At 43.5% G+C, this 16,560-nt stretch overlaps 6 protein-coding genes across 6 annotated transcripts in view; 3 read left to right on the top strand and 3 right to left on the bottom strand.

Annotated features, from left to right (window-relative positions):
• The window catches only part of C922_01541 (hypothetical protein), a gene marked incomplete at both ends in the record, with an annotated part of 5,187 nt that extends 1,260 nt beyond the window's left edge, over nt 1-3,927 (bottom strand). Inside the window, one exon of the mRNA XM_008817144.1 lies at nt 1-3,927. Within this exon, the coding sequence (XP_008815366.1) occupies nt 1-3,927 (3,927 nt within the window).
• A 1,969-nt stretch (nt 3,928-5,896) lies between these two features.
• Nucleotides 5,897-7,596, top strand: C922_01542 (synaptobrevin like YKT6; the record flags this gene model as incomplete). Its single annotated transcript, XM_008817145.1, has 7 exons — nt 5,897-5,973; nt 6,248-6,317; nt 6,452-6,564; nt 6,674-6,803; nt 6,976-7,038; nt 7,264-7,348; nt 7,529-7,596. The coding sequence occupies 7 exons, from the start codon at nt 5,897-5,899 to the stop codon at nt 7,594-7,596; spliced, it is 606 nt and encodes a 201-aa protein (XP_008815367.1).
• A 711-nt stretch (nt 7,597-8,307) lies between these two features.
• On the top strand, nt 8,308-10,011 carry C922_01543 (hypothetical protein; the record flags this gene model as incomplete). Its single annotated transcript, XM_008817146.1, has 1 exon — nt 8,308-10,011. One exon carries the CDS (start codon nt 8,308-8,310, stop codon nt 10,009-10,011), a length of 1,704 nt encoding a protein of 567 aa, XP_008815368.1.
• Nucleotides 10,012-11,269: 1,258 nt separating this feature from the next.
• C922_01544 (hypothetical protein) lies at nt 11,270-12,460 on the top strand (the record flags this gene model as incomplete). Its single annotated transcript, XM_008817147.1, has 1 exon — nt 11,270-12,460. The coding sequence occupies one exon, from the start codon at nt 11,270-11,272 to the stop codon at nt 12,458-12,460; it is 1,191 nt and encodes a 396-aa protein (XP_008815369.1).
• Nucleotides 12,461-12,863: 403 nt separating this feature from the next.
• On the bottom strand, nt 12,864-14,672 carry C922_01545 (DNA primase large subunit; the record flags this gene model as incomplete). Its single annotated transcript, XM_008817148.1, has 2 exons — nt 12,864-12,930; nt 13,096-14,672. 2 exons carry the CDS (start codon nt 14,670-14,672, stop codon nt 12,864-12,866), a joined length of 1,644 nt encoding a protein of 547 aa, XP_008815370.1.
• Nucleotides 14,673-15,837: 1,165 nt separating this feature from the next.
• C922_01546 (hypothetical protein) lies at nt 15,838-16,062 on the bottom strand (the record flags this gene model as incomplete). Its single annotated transcript, XM_008817149.1, has 1 exon — nt 15,838-16,062. The coding sequence occupies one exon, from the start codon at nt 16,060-16,062 to the stop codon at nt 15,838-15,840; it is 225 nt and encodes a 74-aa protein (XP_008815371.1).
• Between the last annotated feature and the right edge of the window lie 498 nt (nt 16,063-16,560).

Consider the following 16,560-nt stretch of genomic DNA (forward strand, 5'->3'; position numbering starts at 1 on the left):
TTTGATCCCTCGTGCTGCCTCCAACTTGGCCCCTTGTACTGTATCCAGCTTGTCCCCTTGTACTGGATCCAGTTTGATCCCTCGTGCTGCCTCCATCTTGGCCCCTTGTACTGCCTCCACCTTCTCCCTTCGCGCTGCCTCCAACTTGGCCCCTTGTACTGTATCCAACTTCTCCCTTCGCGCTGCCTCCAACTTGGCCCCTTGTACTGTATCCAGTTTGGCCCCCTGCGCTGCCTCCAACTTGGCCCCTTGTACTGTATCCAGTTTGGCCCCCTGCGCTGCCTCCAACGTGGCACCTTGCACTTCCTTCATGTTTCCCTTCCCCCCCACGGGGAAGTAGGACAGAATGCTTCTAATGCCAAGGTTGTGGAACGCTTCGACGCTCACAACGTCGGAGCACACCATTTGAACGCCCCTGATGTCGCTTAAGCTGCTAACCAGGGAATCAAATTGGTAAATCACTTTGAAAAAATATACAAAAAAACTGTCTGTGTAATGGCTGAGCTCAATTTTGCGGATGAATTTGTTGACCTTTCCCTGCCCCAAATATTTCACCAGATTCACATCTTCTTCTTCATCCCTGATAGAAAAATACACATCTAGATCCTTGGCTTTGAGCTTTCTAATCCTTAATCGGATATAAAACTGCTTTGCCATATAATAAATGAGAAAATAAAAATCGTTAATGTTTTGGAAGCGTACTCCATAGTTCACACTTACAGTTGCGCACTTTTTCCCGTCAATTCGATCGCAATCTTTTCTTTTTAATTTTATGAAAGTGTCTTCCGACAGGTCATCACCTGCTAAGGCAGGTGCTCTCCCATCCACAGGCAAATAATAAATGTTGAAATGAACAAATTGGCCATTAGAATAATTTAACTGTCTTAATACGTCCAAGTAGTGTTCGTTTTTTTTGTAGAAAAAGAAGAATCTACTTATCGGGTGGATGATCCGATCGAAGAAGGTATTCGTTATGTGTTCCAAATTGGATCGGTTGGCTTGGACAAACATGTTAAAAATGGAATCCACCTGTGGGTTCCTTTTGTCCTTCATGGCGTCTAGGAAGTACAAATCGGAGAGGTTGGAAGCGGTGCAGTGAGAAGTGGTGCAGTGAGAAGTGGTTAACTCAGAAGTGGTTAACTCAGAAGTGGTTGACTCAGACGTGGTTGACTCAGACGTGGAATTAACTTGGTTGCTTGCCGCGACAGCCGAGGCGAGATACTCATCGAACAGATTTTTCAACTCTGCTGAACTGAATGGAGCCTTCTTGGGTGGGTGCCGCTCAGCGGCGTAATTCTCTTCCCTGACTAGATCGTCCCCCTGTTCGTTACGTGCCGCTCCCTTCTGGTCACCCCTAACAGAATCCAGGTGACATTCTTGCATCGCGCGTTCCTTCTCAAAATTACCTTCCGATGTGATACTGTTGACATGTTCCTTACGGTTTATCTCTCCCTTTGTTTCCTCCTTTGTTTCCCCCCCGAGGAAATACTTCCCCATGATAAATATACAAAAATGATGGTAATAATCAAGAAATAGAAACCTTTTTTTGCAAAACGCTACAGCTTTCCTAGACATGGACAAATTGGAGGAAATTCCTATCGACACACTAAGCTTGGTCAAATTGTAAATATCATCCGCTATCTTTTTAGCCGTCAAGAAAATCTCCTCTTCAGTTTGGTAAAATAATTGCAGAATGGACTCATCGATTGATAATACCCTCACATTTTTTGAGTAGTTCATGAGGATGAGTAGAAACAAATAACTACACCTTAGGATGTTGGAAAAATCATATTTCACAAATCGTATGTTTTGTTTATGCATTTTGGTGACTTCCCTTTTTAACATCCCCTTGCGAATTTTGTTTTTCCTGCCCCAATAATTGGTAGAACTTATAACGCTATAACTGTCCTCCTTCTTCAAGCTGTGACACACACATAATATTTCGTGGCTGCCTATTTTTCTGTTTTTTCCAGACTGTTCACATGCGCCGTTGACAGTTGCATTTAGGAAGTAGTTGTCGAAGTCAATGTAGATGTAGACGAACTTCCGCTTGTCCTTTTCGTTTATGTCTTCAAATTTAAAAAACTCGCGACTTAGGTAGTTCCAGTTTCCCAGAATGTATAGCCTGGAGTTGTGGAGGTAGTCATACACGGGTTTGATTAGTTTTTCCGCGACATATCCCTCGGTGGAGAGGTGGTTATGCCCGTTTTCGCTTCCTCCCCCGCTTCGTCCTACTCTTTCTTCTCCTCGTCCGCTTTGTCTTGTGCTTTCTTCTCCTCCTCCGCCGCTTTCTCCTCCTGCATTGCTAACATCCTCGCTCTTGCTGTCGAACCGCTCGGCTTGCTCCTCCCCATCTGCTCTCCCCTCCACTGGAGCGACTGTTGGAGAGCCCACTTCCTGCTGACTATTCCTCTTCAACACAATGTTGAAGAAAAAATGAACCATGTCATTTTCCCATACGTTCTTTACATTTATATTCAGATGGCTCTTTTTTTTAATCCAGTTAATCTCCTCCTCACTCAGGTGACTCAATATTTTATGCTTCCTCGAAAACTCTTCAAACGTGTTCTTGTTGATGTACAGATTGGGACCCACACCGGGGAAGGCGTTTTCCTTTAATTCCTTCTTCAGGTAAATTTTGCGCAGCCTTCTGAAATACTCAGACGAGTTACACACAATGAACTTCTTCACATTTGCATAGCTCATATGCATGTTAAGCATTAACAAGTGTTTGTCGATGGGTATGCGATCCCTTGGGGTTTTCACTGAAAAGGAGTCATTACCTATTACACCGTTTTTCGAAGAACTTCTCAGAATAGAGTCGCCTCCCTCCTCGCAGTGAGCCGAAACGGAGATGCATTTCGGTGCACGCAAATAGGAAGCAACTAAGGAAGGCATCTTCCCCGCTGTACGCACTTGCCCACTGGTGCGCCCCCTCCACCCTTTCAATGGAAAGAATTCAGTTATCTGTCGACAGTTATTACGTAGCACTGAAGGTAAGTAGGACTGCTCGGGAAATCTGCACTGAAATTTCACGCAATCGAAAATGTACCTGTCTTCCACGATAAAAACTTTCGACTTTTTAATTCCCTTTTTATAATCCATGTACTTCTTTGACCCTAATGCCATATTGTTGCTAATTATGTGAGTCACCTTGCTTGTTAAGGCATTATGTATAAACCCCCCATTCTGTATAATCATTATTTCTATCTCCTCCTTCTTGTTGATGTAGGAAGCACGAACAATTCGCTTAGGCGTGGACACTCTTTCGTAGCTTTTCATCAGGGTATCAAACTCGCTTCTTTCCCTACTTGTATATTTATCTTCCAAACTTTCTACCGAATCGTAGTGGGTGCTTTTTGTTGGAGTCCTGTCTAAATTTATCTCTTCTTCTTCTTCAACGGGGCGATCGTGTAGCTTTGTGAACTGTGCCCTTTCAAAGTCATTACTCCAGGAGTTAACATAATTATTGTTATCCCCGAAGTGGCAGCTGTTATAGGGCGTACTACATTTCGCCTGACTGTTCAGGCTGTTGTCATACCTGTCTACTGTCCTATCTTCCGCAGGGTTGGTGAAATTATTCCATTCGCTATGGAGGCCCCCTTTGTGTCCCTCGCCCCTGTGCAGAGTTGTCCTTTGGTAAGGGCTCTCCCTCTCCATCTGCCCCTCATCTTCTGCATACCTGCTGTGGCCCTTATTAAACGAGTCGTAAATCGAAAGGAGACTTACAAAATCGTCAATGTAAAAATGACAGTTGGTGAACAGAGGGCGACTGTGCCTCGAGTCTTCGCCGTTATGCTTGTTATCCTTCCTCTTTGCTTGCTCTATCTCTGCGCTATATTTTTCGTTGTAACTCAGCGGTGTTTTCTGGTCCTTTAGCCACATGTATTTGCTGAAGCTCTTCGTACCTCCATACTCGAGCTTCATTTTGCAAGGGCATCTTGTGTGGGCGCCGGACAGCGTGAAAAGGGATGTCTGAACCGGAAAAAACAACGTCCGTGCAAGAAAACAGATCACCGAATGATAAAATGGACCCCCAAGTGATAAAATGGACCTCCGAATGGTATAATGCAACCATGGAGTGACAAAATGGATCCAAGAAGACACACCAAGGACGCGAGAACTTCCCTCGTTCTGTCAATCCATGCACTGGCAATGGCGCCAATGAAGAGGGCAAAAAACGAAGTTGTCACAGTTGTGTCTGGCCCGGTTTGGAGCGCCGAAGGGGGAAATTCTTCGGTCTCATGCAGGCGTGGCTCCCCCACAACTTGGGATCTGTTTCCAGCGAAGGTTGCGATAATATACAAACCGCTTCGTCAATGTAGAGGGCTGCAAACAGGGACGCCAAAGCCGACTTATGGATTCGCCCAGAAGTGACATCCCCACCATCTCAAAACGCTTTCTTTTCCTCGCTCAGGAAAAAAAGACAAAAGTTGCTTCAACGCTGCGCGCGGCATTTGCCAAGCTGGTTGCCCGCAGATGTATTTAACACATGGCAATAAATGCAACTGATCTGACAGCACGCGATGTTGTTTTTTTTTATGTAAAAAAGACGGGGAAAGAACGAGGCAAAAACGGGAAAAAAGCGGGGAAGAAACGGGAAAAAAACGAGAAATAAACGACAAATAAACGGGAAAAAAGCGGGGAAGAAACGGGAAAAAAACGAGAAATAAACGACAAATAAACGGGAAAAAAGCGGGGAAGAAACGGGAAAAAAACGAGAAATAAACGACAAATAAACGGGAAAAAAACGAGAAATAAACGACAAATAAACGGGAAAAAAACGAGAAATAAACGACAAATAAACGGGAAAAAAACGAGAAATAAACGACAAATAAACGGGAAAAAAACGAGAAATAAACGACAAATAAACGGGAAAAAAACGTGAAAAACGATGTGTATATAATACGTACATGATATATTTATATGTAATGTCCGTGGCGTCCATTTAATAGTCAACTAAATAGACAGAAAAATAAAAATTCAATGGTGCGGAAAGAAGCGTCATTGTCACATAAAATTCAAGTGTGCGCGGCGTCTTTCATTTGTTGGCAAATAACGTTGCCAAAAGGTGGGGCACAGAATTCGCGTCATTTTGCGCGAGGGGAAGTACAGTGTAGTTTTCCCCTGTTGATTAAATTTTCAGGGGGAGGGAGGGGGTGTTTATTTTCCGGCATTTAATGCCATCATAACGTATACGTGGTTACCGATTCTGGAGATATATATATTATATATATATTCTTATGTTCATTGAATTTTTTAAAGTGTGCATTTTAACTATCCCATTTTGGGGAAAAATACGCAAAAGTGAATTTTGCTTTTATTGTTCTGTTTTTTTATTTATGTATTTTCCTATTTTTTTATTCTTTTATTTTTTTAACCTTGTTTTTATTTTTTCCGCTTGGAGATTTAAAAAAAAAAAGAAAAAAAAAACTGCATCGTTTCGCTTCGTTGCCTTCTCTCGTTAACCGGCCACATCGGGGGATAACCCTTATTAAGGATAACCTCATCTCATTCGATATTTTTCCGTATATTTCGATTCCTCGATCTATGGAAATTATTCTGCGCGACGCGCTGTTCCCCCTGCGTGTCTCCGCACATTTGATTGCACATGGTCCGTGACAAACTGTATTTTTAACCTCCGAACTGGCAACGAGTGTACACACGCAAATTTATTAATTTACTCTGGTCAAATTTTTCACATGAAAAAGCTCTCCTCGCTTTCGCTATGTCCTAGTCTTGCCCTCCATACATACATTAATATATATATATGTATGTATGTACTAGTGTGTACATACGCTTATGCGTACAGGAGCCAGCGAAATTCCAAACTGAGATAATGCCCCCCCTGTTGCCCCCTTCTTAAACCTGCCTTTTTCATTCTTGCCAAATAAAGATGAATTTACTAGCCATTATTCTAACGAGACATGTAGATGATATCATTTTCCTTTGTTCCGCCACCGACTTAAATGCGTTAGGAAGAGAGACAAAGCGGTCCCGTTTAAGCGGCCCTCTTAAAAGTGCGCCCTCTAAACGGCACAATTTAAAAGGGACGCTCGTTACATGGGCCTAATTTCGCGCACGTGAAGGAGCTCCTCAAATGGGCATCTCATGGCAGCCTGCATTTCTGCGGAGTGCATTATATGAGTAGTTGGGTACCCGCCCCCCACTTCGCTACCTTCGTCTCTTCATGTGATCCCCATTATTATTTTTGCCCCTCCACCCCCCTTTTCTTGCCATTATGCAGATATTCTTTTATAAAAAAGAAGGCCTTCAAAGAAGCCGCGTTTTTTGTAGCGAGGACGGTTCCGTCAAGGGTTGGCAAAGACGGCGATGTCGCCTTCGCATCTGTTGGGGTGTCCGCGTACCGCCCACTGCATTGCATTATAAAACGCACAACATGTGTTCCTTTTCTCCGATCACCCTTTTGTTACTATCCCCTTCCGTGCAGATCGAATACAACACGAAGGAAATCATCACACATGAAAGCAACACAGTCTTTGCAATCAAATTTTCGGATAATATCTGCCCGGTTGTAATATCTACGGAGGATTACCCAGAGAGGTAATTTTTTTTTGTTTTTCTTTTTTCCTCCATCTTCTGCGTCGCATTTTGTTAAGGGGTTGAAAACAGGAGGGAAATGCATTTCCCCTTTTTTTTTTCTTTGACACAGAGTGGCCTTCTACATGATTAACGAAATTTACATGGACTTTATTCGCACCATTCCGAAAGATGTGTGGTCGGAGGTGAAGGAGGACAACAAAATTGCTTTTAATTTGAATTCATATCTGTCCAAGTATAAGGTGAGTCATATTGAGAAGGCTTTAAAAAAAAAAAAAAAAGGAAAACAAAGGAAACAAAACGAAACAGTTGCCTCCCAAACATGTGCACAGTTAACTCGTTCTCCACGGAGACGTATGAGCTCCGTGCATGAAGAGGTATCAACACTGGACGGTGATATTCCTTCCCTCTTAGGACCCACTGACCTGTGATGCCATAGCCCAGACGAACATGAAAATCAGCGAGAACATTGTAAACGTGAAAGAGACTCATTGGGGGAAGCGTATCTGTTTGGGCCCCCTCCTGAAGGGTCTGACAGGCATATGCGTCCCCCTTCTCATTTTATCTTATGTCTGCAAGCTGGATAGGGAAGAGGAGCCCGACATCTCGACTAAGTCTTGCCCTTTGAAGGCGCCATGAAGAATGGAAGCAGTGTACATTATTTTTTTTTTTCTTGCCTTTTCCCCCTCCTCCGTTTCGCAGGAAAAAGTGAGAATAACTATGGACGCACTCATCAGGAACAGGGAAAATTTGGATGTCCTCGTCGACAAGAGCAAGGATCTTTCGAGTAAATTCACCAGATCGTTATTCTCCCCTTTGGAAAAGGGGGGGACGATGGGGCCTATCTCTTCTAGGCCAGGATGATCTGCACATTTTCTCTTTGCTCAGCCCTTCCATGCAGCTAGTTCTTTAACTTTAACCGCTTCATTTCTCCGATCCACGCACACGGATTTTTTTTTTTTCTCAGGTACGACTAAGCAGTTATTTAAGCAAAGCAAGAAACTTAAAAGGAAACAGTGTTGCAGGATTATGTGATTTTTGAATCATTTCTTTTTCAATTACGAGCATTTTTCCGTCACTTTTTTTTTTTCTTTTTTTTTGTCATTTTTGTTGCGCAATTTTTTGCACATAAAAAGTTGTCTCTGGCCAATTTTGATTTTCTCCCTATAGAAAAAAAGGTCTTTTTAATTAAAAAGAAAACACATAAATATACGTAATTTTGCTGATTTACTTTTTCCAAATCGGAAAATGCACACCGATTCGTTGTAGTAAGTCTACATTTTTTTTTGCTTCTCCCGCGTCCTTTTCAAATGAAGGAAGAGGGCTCCTTGCTGGCGCGTTAGTATTGGGACTTGATTGGATAAATTCGTACGGGTGGGGGTAAAAAGGAACGGAAAAAAAAAGACAGAGTTTCTAAAAAGAGCTCCTGCTTCGATAAGCGATTGCCTCGACAAGCAGTTGCTGCTTCGCCAAAATGTACCCATGGTAGCTGCGCAATTCATCACGCCCTGTTCCGTGTGCAGAAAGGGGACAAGCACAAAGCTAGATAAACCTACGAAGCAGGGGGACACCGACACGGTCGAAATATTCATACGGCAGTGGGGTTCGAAGCACGTGTGTGTACTGGACTCAACTCCGATTGCATAGGGCAAGACAGTCGAAAAAGCATTCGCAAGTCTACGGGGGCAACCCTTCCTCCCCTCGGCCGATTCGGTAGATTGTACGAACCGTGTTCACGCCATCCCGATGAAGGGGCAAGGCGAGGGGCGGAAAACTGCCACGTACAGCCCCATAACGGAGAGTCTGTACCTCAAGCTGAAGGACCCACTGGGACCATATGTCAATTTAGGCAGCTCCCCCCCGTCGAGCGAAAAAAAAAAAAAACTCTACAAACGAATAAGCTTCAGTAGCTTCTCAAATACGACATGTAGCGACATCCAAAAGCTTAACAGTTACCTGCCGATAGAAAATAATATCGTCCTGTTGTCTCTGGGAAATTATTCTTTCAAAGTTGGACTGATAAATAAGTACGACTGCAAATTACAAAGCTTGCGGGTACCCCAAATGGAATTGATTGAACCATGGAAGGAGCTCGGTTATGCACACCCTCCATATAAGAACTACGATATTGTGGAAGAGTGTCTTTTCCACTGCTTCAGTAATTTTTACAAAATAAATTTAAAAGACAAAGATTTGTTTATTCCCTTTTCTAGCACAAATAATACGCATGATTTTTCCACCCTGGGGGATATCCTATTTGACACATTTCAAGTCCAGAGTGTGACCTTTAGGGAGCCTTCCTTTCTCTCTTCACTTATCATTTTGGAGAACCTGGCGAAGGAAAGACAGGAGGGGCAACACGGGCGTGAGGTCCTACTTTATAGAGATGATCAGAAGGACTCCCCTACAAATTGTGACCACGCCGGTGATACCGTCGGAACGGGAGGCGAAAAAGGCAAAAGAGAACTTACCTCACCGCGGAAAAAAATAGTGGGGAGGGAATCATACCCTGGGGGTCAGGGGCCATACCCGGAGGAGTGCCTCGCCAACCTACAGGCTTTAAACTTGTTCAATTTCACCGCTATCCTAGTCAACATTGGAAGTACTAAGACGACCTGCACACCTGTGATAAATGGAATCCCACTGCCCGACCTGACAAGCACTTACCACATCGGGGGGTACGACATAGACAATCAAATTTTCGATGAGATGAAAAAGAATAAAAGCTACCAAAAAGACATATCAATGGAGGCTGCAAAAATTGCAAAGGAGAAACGGGTATTCACTCCGAAAAGTAGAGAAGACTGTGGTTATCTTTCCCTACTTTACGATCGAAATCCGCGAAATTATTTAGTTAGCTCCTTCGAGTTACACTTTAATAAAATATCCTCCTCAGCTGTAGCCTCCACGGAAATATTTTTCTCTCCATGTCATTTGGGAAATTACTTAAAAACGGAATCGTACAAGCAGCTACACACGTACGATGTGAACGAAGGATTTCCTTTGAGCGGGTCTGGCAGCTGGATCCCGAACTCGACTATAACGGAGTCCCCCCCCAGTTGGAAAGCCAGCCTGAGCTCCGCCCTCACAGAGAGCACCCTCCCCTGTGTAATTTACGAAACCATTCAAAGGTGCCCCATCGATACGCGAAAGGAACTATTTCAAAATATTTACCTCACGGGGGGATCCAGCATCATCAGGGGCTTTCGTGAAAGATTACAAAATGAATTGTATGACTTTGTGAAAAGGAAAAACTTTTACAGCAACCTTTGTATCAATGTGCATGGTGTGCGGAGAAGGATGCTGCAGAAATATGCCACCTACTCGGGGGCTCACTACTTTCTGGAGCTGTTCGATTATCACAATTATCAGATCACACGGGCGGACTATCAGGAGTGTGGGGACAGCATCCTTGAGCGTGTGAGTCTGCAGGGGAAGCTTCTCTTCTAGGCCTCAGCAGAGGGAACTTGTTTTTTAGTCCTTTTTAGGCTTTTATAGGCCTTTATTTTATTTTTTTTTTTTTAATTTTTTTTTTTGACCGCCATGAAAATGGGGGCTCTTGTCCGGCAGTAATCCTACAGATGGTTCCATCCCGCATAGCGAAGACGGCCATGTCGAAGTAGCGTTACATTTGGCTTTTCCAAATGTCTTCCCTACTCCGCGCGTGCTGCTGCACAGTTTTGTTTCCGTTGAGTGACGGCCACTTGGGGGGAGGGGGGGAAGTGGGGGCACCTCAACGCTTGTTCGGTTATCCATTAGCTAGCTAGATATCTATTTATTTTCATTCTCATTTTTGCTGTTTACCCTTTTGCATCCATTTCGCTCCGTCGATGTCGCATTTGTACTTTCTCTTTCCCCTCCCTGACTTTTCAAAAAAAAAACACTTACCACTCTTTAACAGTAAAATGGGTTGTGACAAATCTGCCTTAACGGGGGAATGCCCATTCGGGGGGGTTATTTTCCTGGTGGGGGATTCCACCCCTCCGGGGCGCTGCTGCCCTTAGCCAGTAGCCACAACATCAAATAAGGGAGGCACCAACAGGGGAGCTCTTTCCCTATTGGGAGAAAATCCCCAGCTGTTGATGGATGCTTAAATATATTGCACAAAAAAAGGTTGAGAGGTTGCATCGTCTACGTATCTGCTCCTTTGTCATTTTTTTTTCTCTTCTTTTTTGAAGGTAAAATCCACCCGAAGGAAGCAGTGCCCGATCAGCCTTTTACGAAATCCATACGTGTACGTACTCTCTGGATGTGGCACATAAATTGGCAAATTTTGGCAAAAAAAAAAAAAAAAAAGATGAGGTCACTGCCCCCACAGTTGCATTTTCTCCGTGCGGGAACAAAATTCAAAACGTTTCTTTTCGAGGGAGGCGTATCTTCCACCCATCTGTTTAAGCGTTTATCAAAGTGTTTCTTCCCATTCATCTATGCAAACCGCAAAGGGAGGCTCTACAAATGGTGAGTCGCACAATTTATCCCCTCTCCGAGCATGTATATATCAGTGCTTAATGCGGCAGTTGGAAAAACTATACATTGAGGAAGAGCTATTAGGTGGCCCCTATACATGTATGCGTACACGAGGAGAAACGCCATCCCCATTCTGATTGGGTCATTGGCCGGATTGACAATAAGCTACCTATTCGCCAACAGGAGGGAAGTGCGAAAATGTTTGGCGTGCACGGTGGAAAGAGCCATAGGCAAATGGAAAATGAGAAAATGTTCCCGTCCCCCCCAAGATGGCAGAAGGATCTGCAGTAGCGATGAACAGAGGGGTGAACGTGGCGAACATGGCGCACCTGGCGAAGGGGAAGACATCCCAGAAGGGTGCCCGGGCATGGAGAACGAACAAGCGGGGAAGTCCAAAATCTGCGAGGGGTGCCCCAATCGAAAAATCTGCAACGATCCAGAATTGAAGAAAGAAAAGGAGAAGGAAAAAAATCAAATTTTTAATCAAGTCCAAGAAAATTTAAAAAATATAAAATATAAAATTTTGGTCCTATCTGGAAAAGGAGGAGTCGGAAAGTCGACAGTAGCAACACAGTTAGCCTTTTCATTATCTTACCTAAACTACGATGTAGGTCTTCTCGACATAGACATATGTGGGCCGTCCATCCCAGTCCTAACGAAAACAGTGAACTGTGATGTTAACTATAGCATGAACGGATGGGTTCCGATTTATAAAAATAATTTGTCCATTATGTCTGTGGGATATTTACTGCCAAATTTTGATGACCCAGTTATCTGGAGGGGTCCCAAAAAAAATGGATTAATTAAACAATTCTTATGTGATGTGTACTGGAAGAGTTTAGACTTTTTAATTATAGACACCCCCCCAGGAACCAGCGATGAACACTTAACCATCTGCTCCTATTTAAAAAATAATTTAGATGGGTGCATAATAGTTACTACTCCACACATTTTATCCATCTGTGACGTTAAGAAAGAAATCGAATTCTGCAAAAAGACAAATATCCCCATTTTGGGCATAATAGAAAATATGTACCAATCCGTTTTTGTTTCCAACTATACTGTGGATAAAATGTGCGCAGAAATGAAGGTAGACTATGCCGGTAGGATAACCTTTAATCAGAAGCTCATTGATGCTTGCCAGCATGGGGTTGGCTGCTGTGATTTGGATGTCCACAGTTCATCCTCCAAAGAAATTTTTCAACTGTGCAAGTTTTTCATCCAGAAGATTCTACAAAATTGTCTCCACGTGCCGGCCTCCTCGGATGAGAAGAATCAACTGGCCCATTCGATGAAGTCTCCTAATTGCCACGATACGGAGGAGACTCTACAGCAAAATGGGGAACCTCATCAGTCCGCCTCTTCACAAGTGCAGATGCTTTGCCAGTTATTAAATCAAATTAGCCAACTCGTTGAGGAGAACCCCCAGTGAAGTGTCGAATTTGATTTGGAAACGGGGCGACGTCACTTGGGTTGCCCCAATGAGTGGCGAATTTGACTTGCCAACAGGACCACTTCAATTGAGTTGCTTTCTATTTTGGGTTGCATCGCGAGGGGGCCAAAAGCGCACACACAAAAAAAAAGGACATAGGGCAAGGAGTTGCGTTTTTATGCAAAGGGGTGCAGATCAGCGGGATTTCACGTTCCACTTTCACCTTTTTCAGCATGCACAGGATTACACATCCCATGTTTGCTTTTTCCCGCTTGCTCACAGCTGCGCCGACCCCGTGGGGTGCACGGCACGGCGCTACGGCTCCACCGTAGTGCATCGGGCGATCGTGGCAGCCCCATTTCAAATTGCTTCCGTGCAGAATGTTCCGTATGCGGGAGGGGGTTCAAGTGGCGGTCGCCTTTTGCGCACCCGTTTCGCTTGTCCCGTTCGTTGCCTTCGATTTGTAGTACCTGCGGAGGGGGGAAATGAACATGGGGGTGAAGCGGCGGAGCAGTTGAGACCGAGCAGATTCGCGGCCGAGCTGTTGCGACCGATTGGGCGCATACGTGCACATAGGGGATCAATCCGTGCGATAACCCACTTCCGGCTCGAAGCTTTCCTCTTCGTGCGCTTACTTCCTACTCTCGATGTAGTACGAATTGGGGTGATTTCCCACCCCGTCGGCAGACGACCCGGGGTGCATTTCCATGAAAAACTTCACACAAGCCATCTGGTATTCATTGCTCTTTTTCAAAGGCATGATATTCCTGATCTGATCATCAGTCAGGCCAAAGAAAAACAGAAGGCTCCTCAAGTGACTTTCGTCAAAGTTTTTAAAGGGACACCCATGAGTGTCTCCACTTGACGGAACAGGAAAGTTATTTATAATTTTGGAGCAATTATAGGGGCTAAAATCGGTCTTCTTCCCCTCCTTCCCATACATATAGCGTATAGTATATCTATGCTCCTTATCGAATTTGTCTGGCTGTAACCATATGGATCGATTGGAGTGGATGTTTTCCTCCAATGTCATTCCCGCCCCTTTTAAAAATAGCCACAGCTGTTGCCTTCCCCAATGTTTCAAATGTTTCTCTTTTAAGAAATTAACAAAGATTCTACGCATACAAGGGGGAAAGGACTGCTTATATACACTATAAAGATTCTGTGGCATTAGCCTCGTCTCCTGTGTGTGCTCATAATTTTGGCGGTAATCCTTTGCCACATATGCTTTGGGCAATGCCGCCAGGAAGGAAGATATTCTGCTGTCATTCTGTACGTTAAGAAGCAATTTCTCATTTTGATCTAAATGTTTGAAGGACTCCTTAATGTTTATTTTGAACTGAGTGACTAAGATAGCGTCCAGGTATATGTCTGGAACGTATGCGATGGCTTTATCAACACACACTTTGTGATCTTTGATTAGAAAGTAAGCATCTGGAAAGAAGGGAATTTTAAATACTTTCTCGATGGTATCTCTATTAGGGATGAAGGACGTATATTTTTCCCACGCTTCATCCTTAGCCCCAAAGGACGATATGACTGGTTTGGAAAGAAATTCGTAATTTAAATCTTCCCTCTTTAACAAATGAATTAATCCTCTTTCACTCTCTCCAAGGTTATGTGAATTCAGTACATTAATATTTTTTAACTCGTTTAATCGAAATATGAATAATTTTAATTCCTGCTTTAAAAACCACTGCTGTTTTTCTTTGTCCTTTGCAAAAGCTATTCTTAAGATGTAATGGGACAACAAATCGGTCATGATTATATTTTCCATCTCTTCCTTGCTGTAATTTTTCATCGACTGAATTCCAAATTTATATTCGAATATTTTTTGTCTGATTTGTTTATTTTTATTATCATTGTAGTTACTCACTGAGGTATCTCTGTCCAACCTCCCTTTTGAGTTAAATGTGTCCTTTTCCTCCTCCCCGCTGATAGTACATGTGTCCAAGAACTGCAACAAGGCCAGTCGCTTTGCTCCTATTTCTTGAAAGTCACTTAAACTGCAGTACCCAAAAATGGGCGGATACTTGTATAGACTTATGGGCATATTGAATGGGTATATGCACCCATAGTAATCAAAAAAGTTTTTCTTCTTTTCATTGCTGTTAATTTCGTAATTCTTTATCGTAATATTTTGTAGTTTCTTCTCGTTCACCCTTCCCTTTTCGACTGGGGTCCCGTTGATGGATCTCTTTCGCACGATCATTTTGGTCTATCTGGTTGAATGGTCAGCCAAAGGGTCTAGGGGATGGGGGAAAATATATCAACGAAGAGTGCGTATATCGGGGTTGTCCCTATCTGTGTGTTATCTGCGCGCGCTTGGCTCCGTACCACTTGGAAACAGGAAGGGGTTTACGCCTCAGTTATTCGAAAGCGGAGTGGCGGCTGCACACATTTTACACCAAGCACATTACTGTGGGGAAGAGAAGCGTGGAATGGTCATGGAAACAAATGTGTGCTTGGCGGAAAGCCTTCCGCTTAAAAGGCCAAATGGCTCCTTCCAATGGCCTGTGCTACGCTCCCGTGATGGGGTAAATCTTCTAAGTGAGTGTGCCTCTCGAGGCGAATCATATAACAAATAAAAATGGTTTCTTTTTTCTCTTTGGTCGCTCATGTGGGCCTTGTACCACTTCGTGCGAAGCGTTTATTACTTTGCGACTTAGCCGCTTCACTGCTTTGATGTGCCCCTCCACAATGACCCTCTTCAATTGCCACACAATTGGTGCGATTTTTTTTCTTCGCCTTCTTTTAGAAAAAGGTTCAAAAAGGACTAGCAATTTCTATCCCTTTTTGGAAAATTTTAATGCGTATTAATCGAGCACCACTGGAGAAGAAGCAGCAAAATTTTTGTCTCCATAAAAAAAAAAAAAAATTAATGGACGAGTGGGGGTGCGCAAAATGGGGAAAACGGCGCGGGTATCAAGAGCGCAAGAAATCGGTGGATTGTGTACCTTCTGAGATGGAGAGCGGCGGCGGGGGGGGGATAGGGGCCAAGAAGCGCAAATACGATATGCGCTTCCATAGATGCTGCATGATAGGCAACATCATGCAAATATACACACAAATGAAGGCAGCTACGGTGACCTCCCCTCACAGCACACCTTTATCTCAATCCCCAGTGGTCTAACTCCTGCCCACGTTTTGGCAAACAAATTAGCCCCTTCTTTTTCGTGTTTCCTCGAATGGGGGCGTCCTCCAAATGTCTATAATGGATGAGAAGCTTCCCCTTCCATTGGGAATCCCCTCATTCGAGGACATATGAAAAAAAGTCGTGAAAAAGGAACAGGGTAAGAACCCCCCACAGGGTCTAATTTTTTTCCCCCTAAAAGTCTGTGTCTGTGTTAGGGTCAATTTAGTGACGATTAAACTATTTATTGAGCCACCATTTTTGAAGCAGCCATTTTTAGAGAAGCCATTTTTAGAGAAGCCATTTTTAGAGCAGCCATTTTTAGAGCAGCCATTTTTAGAGCAGCCATTTTTAGAGCAGCCATTTTTAGAGCAGCCATTTTTAGAGCCACCATTTTTGGAGCAGCCATTTTTAGAGCAACCATTTTTAGAGGAGCCATTTTTAGAGCAACCATTATTAGAGCCACCATCTTTAAGGCATCCAATTAAAGGGGAAGCACCAATGATACATTTTTTAAGCAAATGTAGCACATGTTTCTCTGCCCCCCCGCCCAACTGAACAAGCAAACATGGGCACATATTATGGGGGGAAAAATTATCATCTGGTTCCTTTTATGTCACCATTTCCAATTTCTACACTGTTGTTTTGGCGTTTCTTTTTTGAGACACAAATGGGTGTATACATAACGTGGTACATTTAAAAGGGAAGGAGTTGCCTATGAGGTGTATGCCCATTGAGGCGGTTACATGATTAGGCACATTACCTGGTTCATTTCCCCAATTTTATGTAAACCGGGACAAATATGTTTCGACTGTTTTGTTTTTCTTTCTTCTGCTCTAAAGTGAGCCAAAAAGGGAGACTGAAAGAAACCGCCAGGCAGGCACAAGCGAGTGAACATGTACGTAAGCACACTGGAAAAATTAACGCACCATTGTGAAAGCATCATTTTAGTAATTTTATGTATGAA

This window comes from Plasmodium inui, assembly GCF_000524495.1.
Source record: "Plasmodium inui San Antonio 1 unplaced genomic scaffold supercont1.5, whole genome shotgun sequence".
Lineage (NCBI taxonomy): Eukaryota > Apicomplexa > Aconoidasida > Haemosporida > Plasmodiidae > Plasmodium > Plasmodium inui.